Source organism: Triturus cristatus, chromosome 3_1 (genome assembly GCF_964204655.1).
Source record: "Triturus cristatus chromosome 3_1, aTriCri1.1, whole genome shotgun sequence".
NCBI lineage: Eukaryota > Metazoa > Chordata > Amphibia > Caudata > Salamandridae > Triturus > Triturus cristatus.
In genome coordinates, this window is record NC_140583.1 from 1,065,285,009 (window position 1) to 1,065,300,884 (window position 15,876).

Sequence of the window (15,876 nt, forward strand, 5' to 3'; positions counted from 1 at the left end):
ACGCTGCCGTTGCGTCACTTTTGTGACGCTGCGGTGGTGCAAAGCCAGCCCCATGCTGCGGGGAATGTACTATATGAAGCATCTGGGAGATGCGTCACGTTGTAAAGGCCTGCGCCACATGTAGGTGTTCTGGTGCAGGGGGGGGGGCCTTCCGTGCGCAGAAACGCCTCCTAAAAATCTAGAATATTTCACTCAGTCACTTTTAAGGCCATGCTGCGTCAAAACCCTGCGCCTGCTTGAAGCAGGCGTAAGGATTGACGCAGCATCATAGGGATAGGGCACCCCCGAGCCTTGCTGGAGCTGCGTTGTGCATGCGACGCAACTCCAGCAATGCGCCGCCTTTCCAACGGGGGATGCGTACGCATCTGCACATCCGAGCTGCACGGTGCACCGAAATTTCAATGCCGCGCATCTGTGTTGGCGCACGGGTGGGCAGATGCATCGCAACTCTTCTGACGCATCTCTGCTGATTAGCAGAGATGCGTCCGTAGCCGTAACTCTGCCCCCCTGTGTTAGTGATATATCCACACTTCTCAAACACAATGTTCTGGAACACATCACACAACTCTGCAAATGAGCACCTAATATGGACTACATGTACCATAATGCAAAGCATGAGAAACTGAAACAGAAACTGCAGACATGTCTTGAAATGGTCACTTCACCCTCTTGTCACATTTAATTAATTCTCACATGCACTGTCTTTACTTTTTTATCCAGAACAGAACAGCAGGATGGCAGTAGATGTGATCCCAGATTGTGGATGGATCTGGATGACTACAAAATGGCAGGCAACTACTTCCTGTGATGTATTTGCTGCCTCCCACTCCCTGTAAAACATTTCCTGTATGGAAAAATATGTTCCGGGTCATTTTCGGAATTTGCGGCCAAAAAGCGGAAGCTCCGATTACGGAGCGTACGGCCCGTGTGCGGAAACGCCGATCACGCGGCGTACGGCCCGTGTGCGGACCTCCCGCTCCGGAACCGGAAACTGCGTTTACGGGCCGTAAACTCCGAAAATGACCCGGAACACATAATTTCATTCAGGAAATGTTTTACAGGAAGTGGGAGGCAGGAAATACATCACAGGAAATAGTTTGCTGCCATTTTGTGTTCATTCTGAGTCATCCTCTATCACAGACAGATCCTCTGACATCCTGCTGCTCTCATCCTTCTTATTATCCCCATAATGGCTGAGGGTTACGAAGAGAAGGCACCCCCTTTCACTGAAAGTGAGTTGGACATCTTGGCTGAGGGGGTGCTGGCCAAATTTTCTCAGCTATATGGGGACCCTGAACACCAGCTGAGCAATGCAGCCCGGGCCAGGCTGTGGGCCAACATCGCCGAACGCTGCAGTGCAGTGGGAGTCCACACCAGGCGTGCGAGGGCATGCCGCAAGCGCTGGGAGGACCTAAAACGGTGGGCCCGGCACAAGGCTGAGGAGCTGGTGGGCCAGTCTTCCCAGCACCATGTGCATCGTCCTCGCCTATCCCCACTGTACAGGAGGGTCCTGCGATCAGCTTGGCCGACCCTCCATGCTCAGCTGGAGGAGCAGGAGCAGCAGGGACATGGTAAGTGCATCATATGCTAAATGTGTCTGGGAGTATGATGTGAGTGAAACAGTGCTGTACCATTGTGTGTCCGATGCCTCCATTCACAGATTCCGTGTCCATGCAGCAGTAACCAAGCTTAAAAAGGCACACTGTGGCATATGGACTGTACAGGGCAGAGTGCATTTTGGGAGTTGGAGTCTCGCCATGACAACTGGCTAAATGAGCCATATTTGTGCATTTGGACTGAAATCAGCTCTTCCCGCACCACTACAATTGGCACTAGGAAATCATGTGTGCATTGGATGAGCAATGGTACAGACACTGTCCTGTGTGCGCATGGCAGGCCAAAGGGTATTGGATGCTATGACTTGCATAGCATTTTTAGAGTGTGGGTTCCAATTGTGACAAAACATCATGTGGCATGGAGTCAAGACAGACTTTGACATCCTTTCATCACTCTTAAGCGCTTCTAAATTTACAAGGGGTGTTCACTGACAGACGTCTCAGCCTCAGTGGCCTGTTTCACATGTACAGGTAGCTATCACTAAATTCCCCCAGTGTTCAGCGGTGTACAGCATTACCATATCAGTCACCAAAGCCAATATGTGCCACTGGATTGTCAGTACATGTGTGGGGACAGCCAAAGGCTAGACTCACAATTTGGCTACAGAAATAGGCCAGAGCCTCAGTGCATGTGTGACCCACATTCGCCACTTGTTGTGTCCCATACAATGCTACAAAGCAGATGACACTTGTCCAGACCTTAAATAGCTGCGACTCCCTATGAATGGCCATAATCTGAGATTCTGGACTTCATGTTCTCCATTGGTGGACTGCTTTTGGAACCTACACATGTAGCTGTGGCAGGACACACAGATCCCTAGAATGCCAGGTTGAGGGTTGGCCAATACAGTCGTGTAAGCCACACACATCCACGTGAGATGGCCATGTCAGACTCAATCCAGGACCTGACGGTGAACATACACGTAATGTCAGCTCATAGACACTGACAACTATTGAGTGTGATCAGAGGAAAATAAGTCTGACCTTGGATCCTATGAATGTGTCTCGTCCTGCATGACACAAACATAACATTCGGATTTTGCTTACATTTCAGCAGGCACAGCTGGCGGAACAGAAGGGCAGCAGGACCTGGTCCGGAGCAAGAGGCCACCAGTTCGGCGGCGGCTACACCCACTTTCCACCAGCGAGGAAGAGGAGGATGAGGAGGGACCCTCAACATCAAGAGGCAAGGGGATTGCGCCCACCCAGACTGACAAGGGACACCCTGATGCTGGTGCCACATCCCAGGTGGAGGCTGCAGACATTGATTGGGGGGGGGGTGAACACGACACCTCGGACCATGAGGTGTTGGAGAGCAACTCTCCTCAGGATTCTTCACCTGTGGTCCCTGAAAAGGTGTCCTCGGGGCAGGCCAACAAACAATCTGGGCCTGCCATCAGCCCCTCCCTACCTCTAGAGTTCCCCATTCCATCGGGGGACCCAGCTGCATCCCCTGCAACCAGTCCCCCTCATCGTAGCCGCCAGCTCCCCAACATCATTGGCTCCGGACCTCAGGCACCACATCCCTCCTCTTCCCCCCAGGCCCCTCCCGGTGTTGTTCCTCCTGTGGCTGTGCCAGTGGACCTGATGTGGATGTGTGAGGGTCAGCCAGACATGTCCGCTCGCATCGCGCTACAAGTGTGTATGGAGGTACGCATGATGCGAGAGGACATGCTCCGATGTATGGCCACCCTCACCACCGCCATCAATTCACTGCCCGCAGCCATGTCGTCTGTTGTCTCCCCAATCCCTTCCCATACCACTGTCAATGTCTCCCCCTGTCCATTGCCCCACACTGTTTCCCCCCGTACTCCTCGTGTGGCACTAACCCAAGTGGTGCCTGTTCCTGCACCCGCCAGACGTGTGCCTGCATCGGACTCTGAGGATCTGGACATTGTGGTCCTAGAGGATGACCAGAAGGACACTTGACTTTAGACGTGAACAACTATTTCATTTTCCCCTTGTAAATAGACTGTTTTCCCTGACGCTCCCTGACGTGTTATATTTTTTTTGCCCCACCCCAATCCAGGTTCACATCTCCCTCTGCATTAAGATCTTCATTTGTTTTCCTTTCTCCCTTCCAAACGGACGGTTGTTCTTATGTACCTTCTCAAAATACAATTTGGAATACTCATAACTTCCACTTGTTTAACTTCATTCTGAATGTCTGGTTCTGAATATGGACACATATTTGATGGGTCATCTGCTATGCACATAATGGCTGGTTGCAACGATGGGTCACACTTGTAACTGTGTCACACACACACATACCTTCTCACATCTCCAGGCCACCTGCAACGTTACACAGGACATGATACACAACAGATGATTAGTTTTGGTAGGTGTTTATTTGGTGCACACACAAACACGTGATCACATTGTCCCGGGTTCCTGTCACTGGTGAGTGCGACGCCGCAATTTGGGGGGGGATGACCGCTCCGAGTGCTCAGGTCTGGCTCGCCGCCTACGTGGAGGTGGGTACTGTCCAAGGGACTGTCCAGGGTCATCCACATGTGCTGTGGCAGATGGTGTTTGCACACTTGATGGCTGTACAGGTGGTGGTGGTGGTTGTGCAGGTGGCGGGTGTGACAGTACAGGTGCTGGTGGTGGTGGTTGTGCAGGTGGCGGGTGTGACTGTACAGGTGGTGGTGGTGGTGGTTGTGCAGGTGGCGGGTGTGACAGTACAGGTGGTGTTGGTGGTGGTTGTGCAGGTGGCGGGTGTGACTGTACAGGGGGTGGTGGTGGTGGTTGTGCAGGTGGCGGGTGTGACAGTACAGGTGGTGGTGGTGGTGGTTGTGCAGGTGGCGGGTGTGACTGTACAGGTGGTGGTGTTGGTGGTGGTTGTGCAGGTGGCGGGAGTGACTGTACAGGTGGGGATGGTTGTGCAGGTGGCGGGAGTGACTGTACAGGGGGTGGTGTTGGGAGTGCCAGTTCAGCCCGCTGGTGTGGATGTCTCCCTTCGCTGTGTTGGTGTGCAGTTGGTACAGGTGTGGGGATGTGCTGTCCTGTGGGCAGATATGATGGCTCCCCTCCCTGCGTTGACCGTGAAGGGAAAGGTTGGCTCACTCTCAAAATGCCCTCCATCATCTTCATGGCCAAGGCATGGTGTCTTGCACTCTCGTCCCTCTGGATGGATAGCATGTCTCGCATATTTCTGGACATGTCCTGCCAAGTCCTATCCATCCTATCCAACACTTGGCTCAGCCTCTCCACCGCCTGAGGGAAGTGGACCATGTCCTGCAGGGAGTCCGACATGGTGGACAGGGTAGCCCCTATGGCACTAATGTCCTGCCTCACATCGCTCTGCTGTTGGAAGAAGTCCTGCTCCCACTGGTCATCACAGCCAGGTGCAGGCCCTCTCTGCAGCTGTCTGCCATGGATGGGATGTGCAGGTCCTACGGCAGGGGGTGGGGTGGGAGGTGTCAGCCTGTGGGCAGGTGAATGGTGCCCAGGGGATTCCAGCAGCACAACAGGGCTGGTACTACCCCCAGATGGTGGAGAGGCTGGCAGGGATACACTGTCTAGGGAAGAGTGGGTAGGGGAACCACCATGTTGGTCCTGGACGTGAGGACTGTGAGGGAGTGATGTCTGTGTTGTGATGCGTGTGTGCTGTGGCTGGTTTGCTCGAGTCTGGGGACAGGCCATGGTATGCCTGGGAGGAGGCGGAGGGACGTTGCTTGGCAGAGGAGTTGATGCCCTGACCGATTTAGCCAGTCTGGCACGATATCGCGCATTGCCATCTTCATCGTCAGACATGTAGTCCTCATCATCCACCAAGCAGAGGTCCTCAGGATATTCTTCCTCCTCCTCCTGAGCAGTGCTTGCAGCCGACATGACAGCTTGGAGGATCAGGGGATTCTCCCCTCTGATTCCACGTCGGCCCGCACTGGTCATAGGCCTGTCATCCTCGTCATCAGCATCCCCTGGAACAGAGGTTGCAACCGTATTAGGGATTGACCTTGTATGACATGTGGTGCAAAACAAGGGTTTGTATCAACTGTACTTTGCATCAACAGATGAGGATCATGTGACCTGTGTAGGGTACCACCACAAATGACAGCTCACACCATAGCACTGAGGGGTTACACAGATACAGGCAAACTCACCAGCTCCAGCCACAACTCTCTGTCCCTTGGTGTTCCCCCCTAGTGTCACCTGCTGGACCTGTCTCCTCACGGGCCTAGCTGTCCCTGAACCAGCAGCTGTAGAGGGAAGTGACAACATTCTCAATTATCTGCATCACCAATTGTCAGACAGGCACATGACACTCCTGATTTGTATTTCACTTTGTACACAACTGCTGATTACATGCAGAGGGGAATCAGGATCTCGGTCATGGCTTTGGAGTCGAAGCCAGTGACACACCTCATGCTAGAATTACCTGGAGGACGGCTGCGCGAGGGTTGGATGTCATACAGTCCCCGGGATGGTGCACGCTGCTGGGGTGTAATCCGGTCAGCATCTGTGATAAGACATACAGGTCTATATTTTGCAAGAAGAGATGGTAGCTCTGAGCCAACATGTCATTCTCAATGACCATTTGTGGGTAATCCAGAACGATGTGCAGCATGTTTAGCTCCTGAACTTTACATTTAGGCACCTGCTCACATGCAGCAGGTGCCAGCCGTTCCCTCCACACAGCAGTGACATCAATAAGATGACACATCAACAGACACCTCATGCTAGAATTACCTGGAGGACGGCTGCGCGAGGGTTGGATGTCATGCAGTCCCCGGGATGGTGCATGCTGCTGGGGTGTAATCTGGTCAGCATCTGTGATAAGACATACAGGTCTATATTTTGCAAGAAGAGATGGTAGCTCTGAGCCAACATGTCATTCTCAATGACCATTTGTGGGTAATCCAGAACGATGTGCAGCATGTTTAGCTCCTGAACTTTACATTTGGGCACCTGCTCACATCCAGCAGTTGCCAGCCGTTCCCTCCACACAGCAGTGACATCAATCAGATGACACATCAACAGATACCTCATGCTAGAATTACCTGAAGGACGGCCGCGCGAGGGTTGGATGTCATACAGTCCCCGGGATGGTGCACGCTGCTGGGGTGTAATCCGGTCAGCATCTGTGATAAGACATACAGGTCTATATTTTGCAAGAAGAGATGGTAGCTCTGAGCCAACATGTCATTCTCAATGACCATTTGTGGGTAATCCAGAACGATGTGCAGCATGTTTAGCTCCTGAACTTTACATTTAGGCACCTGCTCACATGCAGCAGTTGCCAGCCGTTCCCTCCACACAGCAGTGACATCAATCAGATGACACATCAACAGACACCTCATGCTAGAATTACCTGAGGGACGGCTGCGCGAGGGGTGAACAGCTGCAGCCAGGATGTCATTGAGTGCCCGGGATGGTGCACGCTGCTGGGGTGTAATCCGGTCAGCATCTGTGATAAGACATACAGGTCTATATTTTTCAAGAAGAGATGGTAGCTCTGAGCCAACATGTCATTCTCAATGACCATTTGTGGGTAATCCAGAACGATGTGCAGCATGTTTAGCTCCTGAACTTTACATTTAGGCACCTGCTCACATGCAGCAGGTGCCAGCCGTTCCCTCCACACAGCAGTGACATCAATAAGATGACACATCAACAGACACCTCATGCTAGAATTACCTGGAGGACGGCTGCGCGAGGGTTGGATGTCATGCAGTCCCCGGGATGGTGCATGCTGCTGGGGTGTAATCCGGTCAGCATCTGTGATAAGACATACAGGTCTATATTTTGCAACAACAGATGGTAGCTCTGAGCCAACATGTCATTCTCAATGACCATTTGTGGGTAATCCAGAACTATGTGCAGCATGTTTAGCTCCTGAACTTTACATTTAGGCACCTGCTCACATGCAGCAGTTGCCAGCCGTTCCCTCCACACAGCAGTGACATCAATCAGATGACACATCAACAGACACACATGTATGAGAAGATTACTGATAGGAAGGGATAAATGACCCGGATTCCTCCCCATTACACTGCTATCACCTTTGCCATTCAGACTTACATATTTCCAGAGTCTCATGTTGTTTGTTGTCAAGTCAGAAAGGGTTTCATGTGTGAGATTTACAATTGTCAGGGACATGATGTTGCTCATTTGTGCTTCCCCACGCATGAAGTCACACATATTTGTATGAGAGAACACAGATGTCTTATGTCCATCCTTTGAGTGTCCTCTCTTTGCGTACTCTATTTCCCAGATCATGGTACTACTTAGCTGACGACGATTGGTGTCTTGTACAGCAGACATCCAAACCTCTTTTGTCAAACACTCACCTATACATGTGAATACAGTAGGAGAGGAGGCAAGCAGAATGCAACATTGCGGATAGGCTGAGAGGCTTTGATGCCTTCTGCCTGCACTGGATTAGCGTGTTGCTCTTCAGCCTAGTCATTTAGCAGGTGTAACTACATGAAGATTCACCTTAGCAGCCCCTACATTCATCTCAAAGGTACACTACTGGCATCAGTGTTGGCCTCAGCCATGCTATTTTCATCATGGTGTTTCCTATCATTGAATTGCAAGCCGGTTGTGTTTTGGTCACTTCATATGACTCATGGTACTATTGAATGTCCATTCTGCACTCACTTGGCATACATTTTGTGTCATCCTTTCATTAGCCACCAGGGTCTGATCTTGCATGGGTTCAAATGCCATATGTGAGCATATTGTGATGCAGGACAACAGTGTTGTAATACACATGCAACATACGGCGGACGTGAAAGGCACATTTCTTGAGCAGTCAGCCTGATATATTCTTGGGTTCCCCTCCCTTGGCCCAGCACCGGAACAGTGTGTGGGCCCTGAACAGATGTCACAGCCAACCTTGTAGCAGAAGTCAGTGTGTGTCTTTGATTCTGGGAGGACCTCGTTGTACCTACAATGATAAGTGTGTTTTGCTACTTAACATTCCGGCAGCCACATGTGATGCACTAGATTTCTGGCACAAAGGATGAGCACAAGCAGTTGTGGGCACCAGCGTAGCATTAGTGTGTTATACGTAATATCATGATTGCTCCCACATTACTTCGAATGGGCCCACTACCTGGATGCAACCAATATCACAATGACATGTCTACGGATCATGATGTGAGGTCCACTATCGTGTTTTGTTGATGGCCAACCCAGAAGCCAGACAATGTAAGTGGTACATGACCAGCTGTGTGGACTGGGCATTTGATCTATATTGGAAACATTCAAAGTTGGACAGTGTATGCATTGTCAATACTGATGACCCTGGGATCTCACTTGTTCAACATTGCCATATTTCAGTCAATTACTTTGATTGATTACGTCTACAGACACCATTACAACATAGTGGGGGCACCCTTTTGAGTAGTTGTGGCACTCGATGACAGGATTGGATTCCCAGGTCTGGTCCTGTTGCTGTAAAACATGTCATGTTCAGCAATTACGAAGGTTTGATGAGCCAAGACATGTAATATATTGTCTTCAGCTGTTCACAATTATAATTATCTAAAGGTGGATGTCCATTGACTACTCCAATAGTAATGCAGCGATTTTTACATCTCTGGTTGACTTTCATATGTGGGCACTACATGTCCCTCTGTCACTCCTGGCAATGCATGCATTTTGACCATCTCCTGGCCACTTTGACTTACCAGTCGGTGAGGGTGTACGGTGGCGATGCCTCCCAGTAGATGCAGGGACCTCCGCTACGGCAGTTGTCTGTGCTCTGGCTGAATGTGTCAATGGGTGAGAAGAGAGAAAACTAAACATCTGGAATATGTGCTGGTGGAACATTTCTGTGATTTCCCCATTTCTTCTGCATGCTAACAGTGTTTTGCAGTACTGCTGCTGACTGGGCAGGTAGGAGCAGTGGTGCATTGGGGTCGTAGTGGCGTGGCAGGGTGGGAAATTTACAACAGAATAGGTGTCTGACTTTTGGACCAGATGGTTCTCTCACCTTCTGCTTTGTGCTTTCAGCTTGCACGGGGTGATTTACTTCATAGAGATTTAGTGGCATGTTTCCACGCCCCTTGTAATACATTAACACCGCAGTTGCGTCACTTCTGTGTCACAGCGGTGGGGTAATACAGGTGACACATTTGGACGTATTCCCAATTTTTTTTATTTTTTTTTTATTTATTTATTTTTTTTAAATTTTTATTGAGGATTCATGTTACACTATAGCAATACAATATGAATACATTTTGACTAAATAAGAAAGCTGAATGAGGTATAAGCAAATTACAAAAATAGCCAAAACAAAATAAATAAAAAAACAAATATGGATGAAGCAAGAACAAGGCATGTAGAAGTCGGTTGACGAATTACATTTCTAGTGTCTAATTGAGATTGGAGGTTGTAAATCATAGAATGATGTGGCGTCGATGTTGATCTAGAAGTTAAGATACATATAGTAAAACAAAGAGCCATCTGCCACAATCAGAGGAAGAAAGAGAGCGAGAAGGAACGTATAGCTAATGAAGATATAAATATTAGAAGCCAGACGTAGCTATATTCTGAAAATCAGTAAGATTATGACAATCTACTAGTGCGCCAGGCAGCCACTGGTGCCCAAATCTTCAACCCCAATTCTCTTGATTTTTTCCCCTTAAGTTGATACAGAGCCGCCTCCACATTATGTATACCTAGAAATCTGGATAGCCACATTTGAAATGTTGGGGCCTGTGTATCTTTCCAAGCTGCTGAGATTAAGGTTCTGAGTACAGCAGTAGAGATGAAAATTAGGGCTTCAGACTTATTCCCAATGTTATGCATCTATGTTGATGCCTCACGGTGTGCGGGCCTGCGCAACATTAAACATGCATCAGCTGTGATTTTGCAGGGTGTGTGTTTATTTGGTGATGCCTCGTACAAGTGATGCATTGTAATTGACGGCATTTCACGTAGTCACTTTTCATAGGGTGTTGCCATGCAAACTTAAACCAGCTTGACGCACCTGTAATGAGTTGCCCTGAGCGTTAGGTGTAGGCGGTCCATGGACATAGTTGGAGTTGCGTCACACTTGCGACACTACTCCAGCAGAGCATCCCCCTGATGCCATCAGTTGCGACACCCATCTGACTATCCCAGCGCCACAGTGCACCGCATTGTCAATGTGACGCATCCGCGGTTGCACAAGAGTTGGATTGGGTGTGGCATTGTTACTGGGGCATCTCTGCTGTAATTTGTCAATTGCTACTTAGCATGCTGGTGTATTAATGCAACTGGACAGTGGCCATGTTTTCAGGAGTGGAGGAGGGATTTGCCATTTCCATCCCTAAGGATTGTGGGACTTGTAGTGCTACATACAGAGGGTGACACAGGAGTCTGTGACTTACGGATTAATTAATACACTTTGGACTACTTCCTTATTCACACTGACAGTGCAACACAGACCTTCTATTCATGCACTTTCACTTTTCATCCCACTTACCTGGTACCACGTAGCGGACGTCACTGACAGGCAGCCCATGGACCAAGTGGGGGTGTATGGTCGTCAGGATGTCCTCCTCCTGTGTGGTGAGGCGGATGCGTGGTCCAGATTGTGCGGCTGGGAGGATCTGTTGTAATTCCATCCTGGCGTATTTATCCTTTACCCTCAGCCGCTCATCCTGCCATTTCTTTTTGACGTCCTGCACAGTGCGCCTGTCCTCCCCCAATGCTGTGACAGCAGTGGCTAATTGCTGCCACAGGGCTGCCTTCTGGCTCCCACTGGTGCAGTAGGGTGGGAGTCCATAGAGGCGTTTATGGTGCCTCACAATGAACTCCACAAGCATGGTGGTCTCCTCTGCTGTGAAGTTCCGCTTTCTCTTCATGAGCTCCATTTTCTTGGCCGGTCTCTGCTTGGAAATCCAAACTGCGTGTGACCAAACCGGTGCCTTCACTGTGTGCTGCTTTTAAATGTTTTTTGCTGCTGGTCAATCTGTGTTAATTGGCTTCAGCTGGATCATGGTGGGGGATGGTAGGCACTAGCAACATGATGGCTAACTGGAGCTGTTGGCTGGGATTGGCTGGAGTGCGTCAGCTGATGCATGGTGGGGGATGGTAGGGACTTGAACAGGTGTTTCCCCTTGGCTCAAATGATCAATGGCAACAGTGATGTAGTCTGGTCCCAATTCTGATGTTCCGGCCCGAGAGCGGAATTTCCGGCCCGAGAGCGGAAATTCCGGCCCGAGAGCGGAGTTTCCGGCCCGAGAGCGGCTAATCCGCCCTTAAAGCGGAGTTTCCGGCCCGCATGCGGGCTTCCCGCTCCGGGCCCGGAAACTCCGCTCCGGGTGCGGAAAATCCGGCCCGGGTGCGGACGTAAGTTTAGTGGTCGTAAATGGATTCTGTGAATAGCAAAAGTCCTAAGTTCATTTTGTGAATCGCAAAAGTAGTAAGTTCATTCTGTGAATACCAGAAGTACTAGGTGCATTCTGTGAATACCAGAATGGTACTAAGTTTAGGATTTAGTCTTAAGTTTGTTCTGTGAATCGGGCCCATTTTGTCTGAGAATACATTTCTGAGAGAATTAGTCTCAATGCCAATGGGTACCCCTCTGAAACCGCTTTATAGCGATTTGGGCAGGCGTTCGTTTAAAGACATCGCAAGGCTACACCCCTTGTTATTTTGGGCCCACCTATGGCGCACCCCGGAGCTAGCTAAATATACTGATGGCCTGAGAGAAATTATTAACATTGCAGGCTCCCACAAAATAAGTTGGCTCCGTAACATTAAAAAATCCTTTATCCAGCTTGGATTAAGTGAAGCCTGGGACCAGGGAGCCCGTGTGAGCAAGGTGGACCTTAAAAGAGCTTACTGGGCCTGGATTGATAATCTGGACCTCGGTAACCCTAACACAGGTAGGCTAACTGAAGCTTTTTATTCTCACAAACAGTCTGTTGGCTTCGAGCCTTATCTGGAGTATGTACTAAAACCGAGGGACAGGTCTCTGTATTTACAATTTAGACTAGAGATTCTTCCAACCCGTGAATTTTGTAACAAATGGAAGCCTCCCTACCAGACCATCGACACTTGCCCGTCATGCACGGACAAAGTTGAAAGTATAGCCCATATTATGTTTGAATGTCCAGCGTACGTTAACCCGAGAAAAAGATGGCTAGGCCCTGTTTGCCGTCTCAGGGTGTTTCTAACTTTCGTATCGCTTTACGTATCTTACGTTCAGACACAAGTTTGGTCCTAGTCTGTGCAGTGGCCAAATTTTTAGGCTGGTCTTGGATTATTCGAAGTAAATTGATTAGCTCCATTTGTTGATTGGTAAATGTATTTCTTTTTATTGTCCTTTTAATCACTTTTTTAAACAATTTTAAATATTGTATATGGAGTGTTATTTATCCCAGTCATCAAGCTATCATTGTGATTTGCCGAAAACTTCGCCATTCCAATGAATCGTATTTTTAATGTTTGTATATATTTGCTTTTATGATAATCTTTTATCGAAATAAAGCTTTTGACTGACTGACTGATATGTTTGCCATGGTTGATGTTGAGAATGACAATTGTCTTATTCTAAACAGTGTTGGCACTTTGAGCTGTGTTCAGCTGATGATGCCAGGGCTTGCCCTGTGATGTGATGTACTCACTGTGGTGTGTGCAGTCAGTGCAGGTGACTGATGTTGTTCTCTTACTTCCTATTCCTATCCAGATACATCCACGGCCACAGGAGGGGACAGCTCCACAGACCAGGAGGAGCCACAGAACCTGACAGGAACAGAAGGAGAGGAGTTGGGTGGACCCAGCGGCACGGAGGGCGAGTGGAGCCACACAGAGGAGTCGTCAGCACCATCACCCCCAGCGAGGGCCACAGCAGCTCTGAGGATGACTCCCTTGTGGAAGCGGGTGTCAGCAGCCACCAAACCCCAGCTAGTGAGGATGTCCCCGCCACTGCCACCACCACCACCACCCTCCCATCGGCTCCCATCCCAGAGGTCCCTGTGGGCTCCCATGTTCGTGAGCATGTCTCCTTTGTGCCAGGCACCGCACCCCCTGCCCCTGTGTCCCCTGCTGCCATGAGTGAGGAGTCTGTGGACTTACTTCGACAGATCCATGTAGGGCAGACGTCGATGCTGAAGGTCCTCCATGCACACACAGGTCTGTTGACACAACTGGTGTCATTCATGGAGGGCATTTCCTCGGGAATGTCTGCCCTACAGAGGACAAATCAGTCCGTGGCCTCCTCCCTGACGGCAGCAGTGTCCCTCCTCCAACAGTCCCGCACCCCTCTTACCCCTGCACCACCCACGATTCCTAGCACCCTACCTGACCCAAGCACAGAAACCCCCAAACCAAGGTCTAGACGTGCACACAAGCAAGCGCAGGGGACTGATACCAGACTCACAGGGGCTGGTTTGCAGACACACACCACAACCACTCCGCAGTCCTCCGAGACCTCTCCCTCCCAGCCCCCTTCCCTTGCCTCACCTGCAACCCCATCCCCCCAGAAGCTCTTCCTCAGTGACCTTGGCCTCTTCCCCACCGACCCTGCAGATCCTGATTACAAGGGGAAGAGGAAGTCCCCACATACAGAGGGGAGTGCCCCTCACACTCAGACACTCTCCCCCAGGCGCAGTCAGACAGAGACCCCCACCCGCAAGTCCCCCCGGCACCAGAAGAGCAAGACTCCCCCGCCACCACGCAGCTCCAAGGCAAAGTCTCAGTCCTCCATCCCCCAGGCCACCACTCCAGAGGTTCCCCCGCCACTCCCTTCCCTGGGTTCCCCCACCCACAGATACACCACCCCCAAAATGCTAAGGCCATCCCCCCCTAGCACTTGCTCCTCCACACCTGGTCAGACGGTTAGTGCCACTGATGTGGGGACCGTGTCCCCCCCCCTGCCCTGCCGATCTCACCTGCCCCCCATTCCGCTCCCATGGATGTAGGCACTGCATTGGAGTCCACGACCACCCCGTCTGACATGGGCACTGCAGTGGTGAGCCAATCCACTCCATCTGACTTGCCCACTGGAGCTGTGCCGGCACCCACCCCATCTGACTTGTGCCCCACAGTTGTGACAGCACCCACCACTTCAGTCAGCTCCACTGCAGTTGCAAGTGTCTCACCTGCATCCCCCACCTCTTCACTGCCTCCTTCTGCTGCGCCCTGATCCTGTCCCTGCGGTGCCTGGCCTGCCCCCATGTATGCCCCTCCGAGGGGATGACCCCGGTCCTTAGCAGTGCAGGCAAGCAATGTGTGACAGTTGTCACTCTACTTCACTCCTTGGCATTTGGACATGGACTGGCCATTGGCATTTTGTTTTCACAGACGTTTAACTTTTAAAATGCTGAATAAAGCATTTTGCTTTCTCCCTGTGAACTAGATTGAGCTGTACATTATGTTGATGATGTTTAACATGCCCTTGCACCTGTGATGCTTTGTTTACAATGTTAAATACTGATGTGTTGCTGTGAGGTACTCCCTGTGGTCCATGAGATATGTATCCTATTCTGGTGGGTATCCATGTCATCCTTTGCAGCTACCTGGGTGTGCCAGGATCAACTATTTGTGGACATCTCTCTGTGAGCATTTCATTTGCATGGTCACATCTCTGGCTTGCACCCATGCACATATGATGTGCTTCCCATTGTCCAATTTGTCACTTCCACATACTTTGTGCTCATCAACACTGGACCTACAGGTGTGGGCATCATTGGAATAGGAGCAACTGGGTCCTCTGTGCAACTTGCTAGACATGTTTTGGGTATGTGCAGATGATTTAGGGGAGACTCACGTACCCAGGCTGTTGTGACCAGCGCCTTCATTGTGTGGTAACTGATGGCTGACTGACCAAGTGTTCTGCAGACATGAGTGAGACTTGCGGTGAAGATGTTTGGCACAGCTGGGCTTCCACAGGAGTTGGGTCCCCTCAAGTAAGTGTGTTGTCCAGTGACATGGCCTGGGCCCATGGTGTATGTTGTATGAGCATGTGTGTGTGTCCACATCCCTGTTCATACACAGACAGTGTTCCCTTGATATGTTCCTGTTGTTGATGCTTGCTGAGTGGTACTGGGTTCATCCCACTACTTTTCCAATGGGCTACCAGATGTGTGGGTGCATGACACACTACTGTTAATTGGTATATCATCATTGGGATTTGTCAGTTATGAGTGGTGATGATGTTGTCAGACACAGATGGGACACAGTCAGGGTTCCTCAAGGCACCTGTTTATTTGCTAAATCATGTAGTTGTCCCTAGGTGGTACCTTTCAGTGATTGAGACATTTGTATGTGTGTGTGACTGCTCCCACTTGTCGGGTTCATGGCTGCGATGCTGGCA

The 15,876-nt window shown here is 50.2% G+C and overlaps 1 protein-coding gene across 1 annotated transcript in view; it reads left to right on the top strand.

The window, feature by feature from the left end:
* The first annotated feature begins 1,043 nt into the window (after positions 1-1,043).
* LOC146861540 (uncharacterized) overlaps positions 1,044-15,876 on the top strand; it is a 102,837-nt gene continuing 88,004 nt past the window's right edge. The window contains exons 1-2 of the mRNA XM_085646250.1: positions 1,044-1,571; positions 2,671-3,477. Coding sequence (XP_085502376.1) covers positions 1,190-1,571; positions 2,671-3,477 — 1,189 coding nt within the window. The 5' untranslated portion in view covers positions 1,044-1,189. The remainder of the gene's footprint in view (positions 1,572-2,670; positions 3,478-15,876) is intronic.